The sequence below is a fragment of the Tachypleus tridentatus genome, chromosome 13 (assembly GCF_004210375.1).
Source record: "Tachypleus tridentatus isolate NWPU-2018 chromosome 13, ASM421037v1, whole genome shotgun sequence".
NCBI lineage: Eukaryota > Metazoa > Arthropoda > Merostomata > Xiphosura > Limulidae > Tachypleus > Tachypleus tridentatus.
In genome coordinates, this window is record NC_134837.1 from 97,091,792 (window position 1) to 97,105,320 (window position 13,529).

At 33.2% G+C, this 13,529-nt stretch overlaps 1 protein-coding gene across 30 annotated transcripts in view; it reads left to right on the plus strand.

The window, feature by feature from the left end:
* Positions 1 to 13,529, plus strand: part of LOC143240044 (uncharacterized) — a 197,335-nt gene that overhangs the window by 129,125 nt on the left and 54,681 nt on the right. For 29 of the 30 annotated variants that reach the window (XM_076481841.1, XM_076481854.1, XM_076481832.1 and 26 more), the window contains one exon: positions 321 to 860. The exons of the other annotated variant lie outside the window; for it this stretch is intronic. In XM_076481841.1, the coding sequence (XP_076337956.1) occupies positions 321 to 860 (540 nt within the window). The remainder of the gene's footprint in view (positions 1 to 320; positions 861 to 13,529) is intronic. 30 annotated transcript variants of the gene reach the window in all.

Sequence of the window (13,529 nt, forward strand, 5' to 3'; positions counted from 1 at the left end):
AAACTCCATATTAATAAACAAAATATAGAAATTTACAGGTATTTTAATTATTTTGTCTGATCCCTGTACATGTTAATCACATTATGCAATAGAAGTTAATCAGAATATTGAGTAGTGAAAACTCAATCGTAACGCATTTAGCCATAATGATGTTTACTAGTTATCGTTTTCAGAATGTAATGTTGGAGAAATGTTATTTGTTTCTTGTTTACTGAAAAACTTTTCTTTTTTCACCTTAAAATCTTGTTTTATATAATTTTTATCTTTAAGATAACTTTCTTATTGTGAACAAGCTGTTTTCTTTATTTCTATTTTAACAGTTGAACGTGAAAATCTGGCAGATGACCACTTGGGATCTTCAAAAGTCACAGATTTAAATGATTCTCAGCCTTTCACCACTAAACTTTTGCCAAACGAATTTGAAGAGGTTGAAAACAAGTCTACAGAGAAACTTGAAGAAAGACCAGACAAAATTAGTGGTGTAGTAAGTGAAACGAATATTTTATTAGGTGTACATAAAGAAGACGCAGATACAGTAAATTGTTGCCACATGACACCCTGCATCACCATGACTGCAGGAGTTTATCCAGAGGAGGAAGAAAGTCAAAATCTTGATGCAAATCCCGAAGATGATTCTATGGCATTAGTGAATGGCCACAATTGTCAGGAATGGCATGAAAAGGACGAATTAATGTCGAAGGATGAGGATGGAGAGGCAGAAAGACCTGAAGGAGAAGAAATGAGGTCCGAAGAAGAAAAAATTCAAGAGTATATGCAAAGAAGCGATACAGCAGTGATATTTCCACAACCTGTTGACAAAGGTGAAAAGGAAATAGCTAATCCTTCTTCTGACCATGAAAGTAAGTCCTTTAAAAATATCAGTGCAAGAAAGATAATCTAACGTGGGTATGGGTAATGTGTTAGTGTTAGTAATCAACATCACTGTATAACATGAGAAATATATTTTACAAATTCTTAATGACGAGAAATCCATTTGAAATAAAAATGTGTCTCAGAACGACTGGTACGGGTAGTAACACTTTTACTGATAAGCAGAGAACAACGTTTCGACCTTCCTAGATCTTCTTCAGGTTAAAAATGAGATTAGCCTGAATATGATCTAGGAAGGTCGAAACGTTGGCCTTGCTTATAAACGAAAATGTTAATGCCCTTACCAGTCGTTCTGAGATACATTTATATTTACAAAGTTTTAAACCCAGTAAATGAATATAATTTGTAGAGCATTATTTCCCTGCTATCGGAGATGCTGTTCCTAGGCTGTTTTTATTATGTGATCACAGTTAATTGAGGCGATATTGCAGATATAGTGACAGAAGTTATCGCTTACTAATAAGTTTTTGTCAGGAATCAATTATCTACATCTTTTATACAGGATCCACATGACAACTTCTATTTGTTTGAAGATATGCACAAAACTATATTATGGCCTATTTGTGGTATGCCCACGATCTATATTGAAGCCCGATTTATAGGACTGTCAGTCTGCAAACATACTATTGTGCCACGGGGGGTGGCAAATATAACAAATAAAAAAAGAGGTATTTTCTGGGGATTAGATCAATTTTTAATAATAATAAGTTAAATACAGTCGTTGAGGAATATTATATCATCTACGCTTTATACTGCATATTTTATGTCACATATAGGCCTAGTAGCATTGTCTGCTAGTTAAGGTGCTTGACTCACAATCTGAGGATTGCAGATTTAAATATCCATCACCGAACATGCTCGCTCTTTCAGTCGTGGGGGAATTATAATGTTACAGTCATTCTCACTATTAAATGATAAAATGGTAGCCCAAGAGTTGACTAGCTGCTTTCCATCTAGCCTATTACTGCTAAATTAAGGATGGCTAGCGCAAGTAGTCTTCGAGTAGCTTTTCGCGAAATTCAAAACAAATTAATTAATGCGGAAAGAAGAGTTATTTCGCTTCTAATCTCGAGTATTTGATCTATTATGTTTTCCAGGTTAACTTGTAAATGCAGTAATTGTTTTACCTTTAAATCTCATTGTGTCATAATCATTTAAATAATGAGCCTTTTAAGTTAAATAATTTTAATTTTAACACCTAGAGCTCTATTTTCAGCGCTGTTCTTTGACAAAAGGCCATTTAGTTATCTCCACAACATAGCATACAAGGTTTTCTGAATATTTGTTTCGTGTACAAGGGAAACAACACTTATACAAATGTTTCATGAGTTGTTTTTTCCTCTAAAATACTGCCTTGGATTATTTTCTGATTTTTAATATTAATTTTACATCCTACATCATATATTGAATAAAATAAAACTAAAATAAGCAAATGCCAGTTAGGATGTGCTAAAAGTCAATTAGGTTTCTGGACGTTGCAAGATTTGGCGATATTAAAATTTTTGTTCAATATGTGCTAACACTGGAATCAAATACAAACTTATGATCTTGATAAACCTATTTTTAGTTCTTTTCATAAAATCATATTTTACTCCAATACATTTTTATTATTTCTTAGCTCATTAACACTGTTCAGACCCTTGAACCCTCACCAAATCTGTTTTTTGTAATTCCTTTTTCCTTTAGATTACTTGTTATATTCCAAAACGTTTTCGTTTTATATATAGTTCGGCTAAGTCTACAGTTGCTAATATGATAATTTTCAGCTTTGTGGGTATGTAATTACTCCATAATAAATAAGAATTATAACTTACGTACAGTGATACAATCAGATTTTTTTACAAAATCGAAACGTTACCAAATCATGGTATGAATGGTGCAACTGATAATTTTTGAGTTGTCTCTTTTATTGAAACTACACATCAACTAACCGATTTGTGTGACTTGCTTTCTTAAAAAAATAGAGAACAATTTTATTTTCTGTTTTCTAAACTATAATTTATGTTGTTGCCAAGTGATTATTTTTATGCCAATGATAAAATCACATTGATTGTGCTTGCTAAAAATCGAAGATCTTCAATAAACTGAAAAATGGTGCTTATTTATAATTTATCTATCTGTAATATGGCTCGGTATGGCTAGGTGGTTAGGAACGCTGGACTCGTAATATGAGGGTCACGGGCTCGAATCCCCGTTACACCGAACATGCTCACCCTTTCAGCCGTCGGAGCGTTTTAATGTTATAGTCAATCTACTATTCGTTGATAAAAGAGTAGCCTAATAGTTGGCAGTGGGTGGTGATGACTATCTGCCTTCCCTCAAGTCTTACACTGATAAATTAGGATAAACATACATTTACATTCTTCCACAATCTTTTTTTCTTCTTTTAGTTGACCAGAGTGACCTTTGATTTATCTCTTCGTTTTCCCTCAGTCTATATAGTATTGCAATGATTACATTATTTGAGATCTTACCAGTTTTCTCAAGGGCTGTATCTTTCTGACTGGATGATCGACTTTTCTGTTACATCGTTGCATTATAAGTTGCTGTGTCCTAAACATATGTTATTATCATATAAGCCATCAATTTCCTTAAAGGTTTTGCCCTCCGCTAGTACAGCGGTATGTCTCCGGATTTACAACGCTAAAATCAGGGGTTCGATTCCCCTCGGTGGGCTGAGCAGATATCCCTTTGTGGCTTTGCTATAAGACAAACACACACTTAAAGGTTTTACCCAAGTTTTTTGGTCAACACTTGTCTTCAATTTTGTAATGAGGTTTAGGGTGACTTTCAAGAGTATGGTTTTGTCTCGATCTTTCAATTTTATTGTTAAATCGGACAAGTGTATTTTCATATGTTTATCCACACGGCTCCTGCACATGCAGTCACGTCTTTCCTGACTGAACCCTGATATATGCATGGTGTCCGAAAAGTCTGAATCCACAGGTGACTTGCAGCTTTAGTTACTAGCAAATACGGGAATGCTTTTCACGTTGTCAAAACGTCAGAAGTTTAATACACGCCATCAAAGGAGAGAGAAAAACTTCATTCAAATTGCTCTTCGAAAGTTGCTAACAGACGAGTGCTGGGCCATTGACAATGGCCCAGTTATGCTTCACAGTGTTTAAGGAGAATGGAAATAGCCTCCAAACATGTTTCGAATTACAAGAACAGTACATGGACCATGTTCTGTAAAATTCGTTGAATGTCTATAGTTCTAGATTTTTCGGATATTTTTTAGTTCAAAAATATCTGGTGTGAACTGATTATGATAGAGTTATGTATAATCCGTATGTATAAAGTCAATATGATTTAACTATTGAAGTGTGGGATGTCAACTTGTAATTTTATTCAATAAACCTTTTTAAGGTCATTCGAAAAACATTTTTGATATCAACTAACAAGTAGTGGTATATAAGTGAAAATTATTAAATAATTATAATGCATCCACAATTATCATAGGTCAGTGTTTCGTAATATTTTAAATATATGAACAAAATGTGTCAGTGCTTTTAAAAGTTATTGGGGACAATGACATTATTCTGTCCTCGCATGTCTAGGTGGTTAAGGCGCTTCACTCGTAATCCGATGGTCGTAGGTTCGAATCCCTGTTATACCTAACGTGCTCGCCCTTTTCCACCGTGAGGACGTTACAATGTGACTGTGAATCCCATTATTCGTTGGTAAAAGAGCAACCTAAGAGTTGGCGGTGGGTGATGATTACTAGCTGCTTTCCCTGTAGTGTTACACTGCTAAATTAGGGACGACTAGCCCTTGTGTAGTTTTGCCCAAAAACAAAAAACAAAATTTATCCACATTATTATATACCAACACAAACATTTCACTACTGCATATGATATCTCTCAAAAGTTTTGTGAAATACTAAATAAAATTCGTAATCTATGAGCAACCATTAAAAATCGAAAACTTTATATTAACAAGTAATAAAAATATGTTTACAACATTTTCGAAATGTTTCGAACATTACCTTTGATTTGTACGTCAAGCAAGATAATTTTATTGGTTTCGATACTGCATTAATATTGCTATTGACGGGTAAACATTCTGATTTTATCATGTTATATAATCTTAAACATCGCAGGTGTAACAAATACATAATAATACAGCGATTTACATTTACCTATAAATGAACACTAAAGGCTACGTAATTAACACAGCGAAAGTGGATTACTTTTAATTACATAATACTGAGCTTGTTTGTCCACTTTCATATATCTAAATTAGCGATTTTCTTAAACATTTTGTGAAACAAATTTAAGGTCACCTTTTATTATTTATTCATTCATAAAGTATTATTCATTCTAAAAGATAATATCTACATGGGATTGCTAGGCATTAAGAATGCCAATTGATACTTTGGTAGAAACAAATAAATTTGCTAATGCATGTCATTGGAAAGGATTATTTATTAACGTCTAAATTGACTTTAATTGAGTTAATCTGTCGTCTGTTTGTATAATTATATTCAATACTTTGCATTTTAAAAGATGTTCCAAAAAGGAACATTCCAGGAACATTTTATGTGTGTACATAAGAACCTGTACGATAATTATGCCTTTGGTCATTTCATAACTCTTATGTTGCTTGTTTTACTACCTTCATATAATTTGTATTTTGCAGTAAGACCACATTAAAATCATGTGTTTTGGGATATGCTATGATGTGCCGTCCATAAATACTGAAACCCGGTTTTTAGTGTTATAAGCTATTAGGCTTACCACTAAGCCAATTGGAAGGGGGAATATGTCAAGAGGATATATCTAGCAATAGATAAATTGCATTTTTGACATATGGTGTTTATTGTTGACCTACCTGGTGTTTTTATTTGACCATTGTGATAAAATATATAATCAATAGTCATGATATATATGATTGTATCAGTACAAAACGATATAACGTACGCATGAGAAGTCAGTCTTAGCTCACCTAATATGTTAATTTTAAACAAACTTATGTTGATAACATATTTTCTCTAAACAGTCCTATTGCTTCCCAATCTCTCATCATAATTAATTGAAAGATGTATTTGGCAGTATCGTAACTTTCTGGAAAGGTTTTGAGTTAAATAGCCTCGGAATACAGTTTGAGAGCTAATATACAATATTGGTATTTTTTGTGTGTTTTGTTGATTTACTTTAGCTATAATACCTTAGGTAATGAAAGGAGTAAATATATATTCTATTTTTTAAAGTATTATTTCATAGCAGTAGTTCTAATGTGAGTCATCGATATTTAATAAAGTTACAGAAATCTAAGAAGTGTAGTCATTGGGATGTTTGGTTACATTAGTTGAGTCACTTGTTCTCAATCAGTGATGACAAGCAGTCATAGCAAAATTAATCACTATCATCACCAATGTTTATTGGGATGCTCACTTTTCAAAGCTCATCTTATACAACAGATATTCACTTCTGTGAATTGAGTGTGGAGATAGAGGAAGGGGGAACAAGATGTATTGCTCAGCACGTGGTATAAAGCTGTAAAACTTCCGCCAATGAATCAGTTGTACGATGTGGCTTTGCGAGGAACAAGTGATCCGTAAGTTTCTCGCTTCGAGTTCATCCGCTCCGTCAGACAGACATGCTCCGGCCACTGCACAGCAGTAAAAGGTAGATCCCCAGCTAAGAACCGCCAACTTCCGGTGAAGGTGCCGGTGCCTGGTGGCAATTAATACGTCATCATTCGTGGTACTTTTGAAAACTTTTGATTTTTCATCATGATATAAAGCAGTCAAAGCTACTAAAATACTTTTATTTATATATATATAAGAAAGAGCAACTATAAGTACGTAGCATATGTTTATATACATGCAACTAAACTAAATATCCACGTCTGTACATAAAATAATACCCAGATGACTATTTTATTTTTTACCGGAGTCTATGTTCGTTTTCTCCTGCTAACAATGTTAGGAAACTCTAATATTTGCTGTGTAACATCACTTATGCATTCCAGAAACATGCAAGTAGGCTGCGTTTAGTTTAACTGGTAATTTATGAAAACAAAACTTAATTATGCATTTTGCTAGATAATACAGATATATATAATATGACCAAAACTGTGTTAAACCGATATACTAATATGATCAGGTTACGGGACAAAGTTTTTCAATGACTTAATAAACTCATTTCGCTTCAATGTTCTTAACGCAGCGTTCAGTGTATAACGCGTCAGTGTATACTGCATTCCATATTAATCTACATTTTTCCAATTGTGTTAACTTTTTCTGATAGCGTTATTTGTCAAAATAGTAGACGTGGCTTAAGCTTAATAAATTAGAAGAATATTAATATTATTACAGTTTTTTATAAAGTTCCAAAGTTTTTGCTTTGTCTGGGAAACAAAAAAATTAGGTTTTCATGTTAGATAATAAAACAGTAAATAAAACAGTGCAAATACAGGTAACATGGAGTGATACCTAAGCACAAAGTTAAAGGCCTTTTAGTGACCTAGCGGAATGTCTCGTACTTACAACGCTAAAATCTTGGTTTCGATACATCATTGTGTAGCTTTGTGCTTAATTACAAACAAAAAATTAAACATGATTTTCCAGTTACGAGTCGGTTCTGTTTTGCTGGCTACTTTCGAAATTTACCCCGCGAGGACAACAGTACATCTACAGATTCACAACACCAAGTTCAGGGTCCAATTCCTTGCGGAGGATACAGCAGACAGCCCAGTATAACTGTATTTTAAAACAAACAAGCAAACAACGCTTTCACAATGTCAACATATTAACAAATAGATATATCAAATAAGGATAATGACTTTTGTTAAACTTTACCGATTGGTTCGTAATTATATTCCTACCTTTCTAATTCGTTGTTCTGTTTATAGTATATGACGTTGATAAAGATGTACAGAAACTCTCAAAGTAATTGTCAAACTACCTCTTCCCACATTGAGTAAGATTTGTAAACTTTAAATTGTAATTACTGAAGATGGAAAATTATTACTGAATGCTTCACATGTTCACAGTGTATATGTATACTATTGCAATAACCAATAGTAAAATTAAAGTAGAGCTTAATAGAAATGACTTGAGTGTGAGTTATGTAGATGCACTGTAGCTTTCTGTAAAATACATCTTTTTCTGACACATCCGACTGAAAAAAGAAACAAATAACAGCTGTATATTTTTTTCTTACAGAACTCACAAAATAACAAGAACTTAGCAGAAACGTAAAGACTTTTGCTTTATAATAAAACTAGGAATAACTAACGGGTTTGTGGAGCGAAAATGATAAAACTAAGAAACCATTCCTTTATACCCCTGTATTACACGAGAACAAATATTAAATATGTAGTGTTTACCAGATGCAGCTAAATAGAAACAATTTTGTTTGTATTAATCTTCTATGAACAAAGACTTACGCTTTCTTTCTCCACCGTAACTTCAATACTAACTGACGAAATATGAGCTGTTAGAGGTGGCGCCAACAGTTGAGAACAAGAGGGTTGCTGAAAACGTTTTGTTTGGTAACACATTTGTACTTGTGTTTACCGCTAGGGTCATAAAGACAGATCTGGCGCCTGACAACGTTTTATCCAGGACTGCTTTTCTCCGCTATCATCGCACCCAGCTAGATTAGATTAAGTCATCTATGCAATGGAATCTAAGCTCGTTTACTGTAAAATAAGGGCGATATTGTCTAAACCCACACGGAGCCCATCTTATGACTTCATTCACTTACTAAATTACAGTGAGTTGTGAAAAGCTAAGAATATTATATGGCTCGCAAGACTATCCCTCCAGTATAACTAGTAACTTTGTTTGTACACCATAGAGAACTATATTTATTGCTAAACCCTGCCATTGCCGTTTTGTTAATGGACAGTGAGTAATTCTTTTATTGCCGAAATGTTTAGAATGCTTTAGTTATACTGACATGTGATTTAAAGAACAAAAACTGTGGCAAAACCACTATAGTTTTAATTAAGCATATGGTTAATAATTGATGATGAACTACACGTGTTTTATGGTAAAGTTTGGTATTTGTGATAAAAGTTGATTAAAGTTGGTATGATATGTTTTCTCAATTTTTATCATTTATATGCTTTATTCGGAATTTGTTAAGCAAACCTAAACTGTATATACTTCACTTACCAATTTTTATATCTCTCCTTCATTAAGATGCTTTAGTTTTCCTTTTAACTGAAAATATAGTTCTTACAAAACTATTCTATAACATAAAATATACCGTTCCTTTCAAAACCTAAGTGTATATTTTTATAATGAGCATAATATAAAAGTTTTTATTAAGTCATCCACTGCAAAAACATGGTGGAAAACAAGAAGTTTTAGAATATTAATTCAGAAGTTCAAGTAATAATTTCTGATTTCCATAACCTTTTCAGAGAAATTCAAATCAGTTTCTTTGTTGCTTTCATATTTGTTAATAAAAAAGTATAAGGATGTTATGATATCGGCAGTCCGTTTCATTCTTATGACACTAGTTCATTAAAAGACAAAGTTTAGTGCTACTCAATTCAAACAGTTTCCTTCAAAGGGAGAGCTATGTCTCTCTCTGCTTCTAAGAAAGAATACTTCAGTCGTATTTTCATTGCTTACAATTTTTCACGATGTGCTGCCATCCGATAAAGTACATCCTGTCGGCGATTAAAGCAATACATTCCCCCCCCCGCTCCTTTCTAGCTGTTGCAGCTATACTAACGGCCAAACAATGAATAACAATAAATTACCTACTCATTGCGTGCACTGATGGCAATTTGACGAGCCTCATCCCATTAGCCTGTTAGCAAAGGCCATAAGCTAGAACAGGACGTTTTGTACCAATCAGAAACAACTGCTCAGAGTTATTCTTTGTCCTGTGGACGGCCATTCAAAGATTGTGGTAAAGAAGAAATCCAAAAGGAGACACGTTTAGTCATTTCATGAAGGATTTCTATTATACTCCCCCATATTATCCCCCTCCTCGATCGTTCTTTTTTTTTTTTAAAGAAAAAAGTACAGTAATTTCTTTTATTTTCTGTTTTTCAGTAAGTAGAACTAGAATGCGGTGCCGTTAAAGAGAGACCTACAAGAGACTGGCTTTCCAACTCCAATTTTGAATGACTCCTCTCGCTTTGTACCACTAACCCCGCACTTCCGCTTCACTGCTGAAAAGCAGGACTTGGCAGGGCGAACATTTTTAAAAGCAGTTTTTGTATAGTGATTTGAGTTATGTGAAAAATTTACTGCTCATTCATGAATATATTTCTTTAAGATAATTTAATTCATAAGACAAGATAAGGACAAAAATATTGCGTCAATGCTTTTTAACATCTAACTATCTTATTTTATTATTGAAATATTTGGTTCGTCGATGTTATAAGGTGTTTTACGACGACTTTAAAAATATTTGAGGTTATATGCTTGAAATGATTTTAAAACTTCAGTACTTTTAACATTTTCCTCTTTAAACAGAGGTATTAATAGACTTTCTTTACATTACTATACAGAAGTTGATTTTTATGTCATTTAGTTGTAAAGTCGGTTGAAATACAGGGAGCATTTATAGATCACATTAATTATTATGTCTGTTTGTTTGTTTTGGAATTTCGCACACAGCTACTCGAGGGCTATCTGTGCTAGCCGTCCCTAATTTAGCAGTGTAAGACTAGAGGGAAGGCAGCCTAGTCATCACCACCCACCGCCAACTCTTGGGCTACTCTTTTACCAACGAATAGTGGGATTGACCGTCACATTATACGCCCCCACGGCTGGGAGGGCGAACATGTTTAGCGCGACGCGGGCACGAACCCGCGACCCTCGGATTACGAGTCGCACGCCTTACGCGCTTGGCCATGCCAGGCCATTATTATGTCATCAAACAACACAGAATATCGTATTATCCATCTACAGAGACATCGAGAAGGAGACTGAAAAACGAAAATGCGCGAACCTGTATGTTACTTGAAATAATGACGAACATACTGAGAACGCCTTTTAATTCAAGTATTACAATGACGAAAGATTAATTTTGGATTAATGTTTTCCCACCTGAGCACTCCCCAGGGGTTCAGGGGAAAGAGTAAAAACTTATATTGTAAAAAAAAACTGGATTTCAATAACCATTGTGGGGACAACACAGACAGCCCATATTGTAACTTTGTGTTTCACTACAAACAAACAGCTGGAGGGTATAAGATAAAACTACTAAGTATTCTTTGTGCTATAACAAGGTAATGAGTATTATTAAGCATTACAGTAGGACATTTCAAAAGATTTTTTAGAAATTCAACGAATATAAGTAATTTATTAATTGAATAACCGTAACATTTCAAGGTTTCATGCTCACTTATCATTGCCAGCTGTTAGTAAGAAAATCAAACTTTGTAGTTTGTGTATTTCTTGATCAATTGAAATCAATGATAATAAGAACAGATTCAAGGCTACATTATTCAAAAACAAACAAAGAGACCTACTATGCGATCTTTAAACCGGATACATAAGATATTTTCAAAGTTGATATTGAAAATGATAACCCAAGAAATTCTGAAAGTTTTTTAGCTGGATTTTTCGAAACATGTTCGCATAAACTTATTAATGATTCAGGAATTATACATTTATAACGTATTTACTGATGGTTTTCATTACCTTCATGTAAGAAAGTGCTATCTTTCAAAGCCACAAATAAACCAAGAAAGCTGGGCTATCTAGGAAAATGTAGTGAATGAAATTTAGAGATTTATGAAGAAGAAGTCAGAGTGCTCATAGAAAGATGTACGTCAATGATATTATGAATATCGATTTTTAGGTGCTTGGCTGTTTGAGATAATTATTTGTAATTCTTTTCTCTAGGTCCTTTATAGAATAACATGTGTTAGAGCATTTAAAATCTAACTGATGTGTCATTACTATGAATAAAAAAGTCATTACTAAATAAAAATTAAGTTAGCTTTAGAATATTTCTTGCTACGTAAAGAAAGATTCGTTCTGTCGAATCTATGTAGATCAAAGGAGCTAGGGATATCCAAGTGATTAGTATTTCCGGGGCAGTAAGTCTGCCCTTTTGAACATTAGATGTTTTTTATAGCAAAGCCACTTCAGGCTATCTGCTGAGTCCACCGAGGGGAATCGAAATCCTGATTTTAGCGTTGTAAATCATAGACTTACCGCTGTACTAGCGAAGGACTTAACATTGGTGAACGAAAGGTTGATGATCAAATCCTATTAATGAGTTAGACAAGAGAACAGTAAAGTTTGACTCTGTTGACTAGCTGTCATCCATAAGTTCAAAACCAGAGACGCCTATGTGCAATTTTGTATAGAAAATTCTAAAAAGAAACGAACAAACAAATAAATGATATAAAGCTGATTTAAACATTCACTATATATATGTTTAATTAGACGATGAAAAGTTAGATAAACCAGTAAATTCTGCATCATAATTGTATCTTTATCTTAGAACTCGATTATTTTAATTTCTATTTTATTTGCTTTAATTTTGTTTGTAATTTTTCGCACTTTCTTGTCACTCAAAATATTTGTTAACATATCGAATGCAACAGAATAAGTTACTACGTTACTTGAGGTTGTTACAAACAAGAAATGACGAAGTCATCGAATCAAGATATTTAATACTTATTACTTTAAATACGTTTTTAAGTTTTTCGGGTGGTTTTTTTGCACAACTATACTCTTACAAAAGTGTACAGAGTTAACTCATTCAAGAACAAGTGTGTGTGTAATGTAACCAGATTTTTTAAAAATCGTTTATAACTTGTGATTTTAACATTCCTGTTTTTTATATTCAAATCACCTAATTAATTGAATACCATGTTAGAAAAACCTATATTTTTGAGTGTTCTGAAGGCACTAGGAGGTCGTTTATTGTTAAGATTTTTTTTTTCATTTCCTTTGATTTAGCTCCACCCCATAGGTGGTTTAGTAACTCTGGAGGCTTATAATAATAAATATTGTGTTTCGATACCTGTGGTAAGCACAGTACAAATATTGTATTGTGTAGTTCTGGTTTAACAACAAGCACAATAAATCATTTGATTGGAAGTCGCGTTTAAATCGAGATCAAACCCAGTTATTTTTTAAGTTGAGTTTTAAAGTATTCATGTGATGCGTGTTTATGGAGTTTGTTTTGAGAATTGGTGGAGAATCGATTTGAGAAAAGTTGTGTTTTTGAAGGTAGCCTATTAATATTATCTTAGTAAGATACGAAAACCTTAGATGTCGGAAGGTATCTCAGGCTCTATTATCATCGAAGTACATAAACTAATATAATCGTAACTAATCACAGCCTGTTAACTCTTTTTCTTTCTTTCTACACTGTAAATAGAGTTACAGTACATATGTAATTGTTAAAACAGCAATATTCAAATAACGCACTTTCAAAGAAAAAGTAAAATAATTCAAAGTTCAAACTTTGTGCGTTGAAACGAATAATCAGAATGGTACACTTACTTTTGGATATTATTTGCTATATTCGTCACGTGCATATGTAAAATGAATGTCTAATTTTAGAGATTGATTAGTTTGCACAAGGAATATAATGTTATTTAGTTTAGATGCTTAGACATAAATGTTAATTTGCGAATACATACAGATTAAAAATATTATATTTGATCTTATAAACACTGTAGAGTAGTTTATACGATGA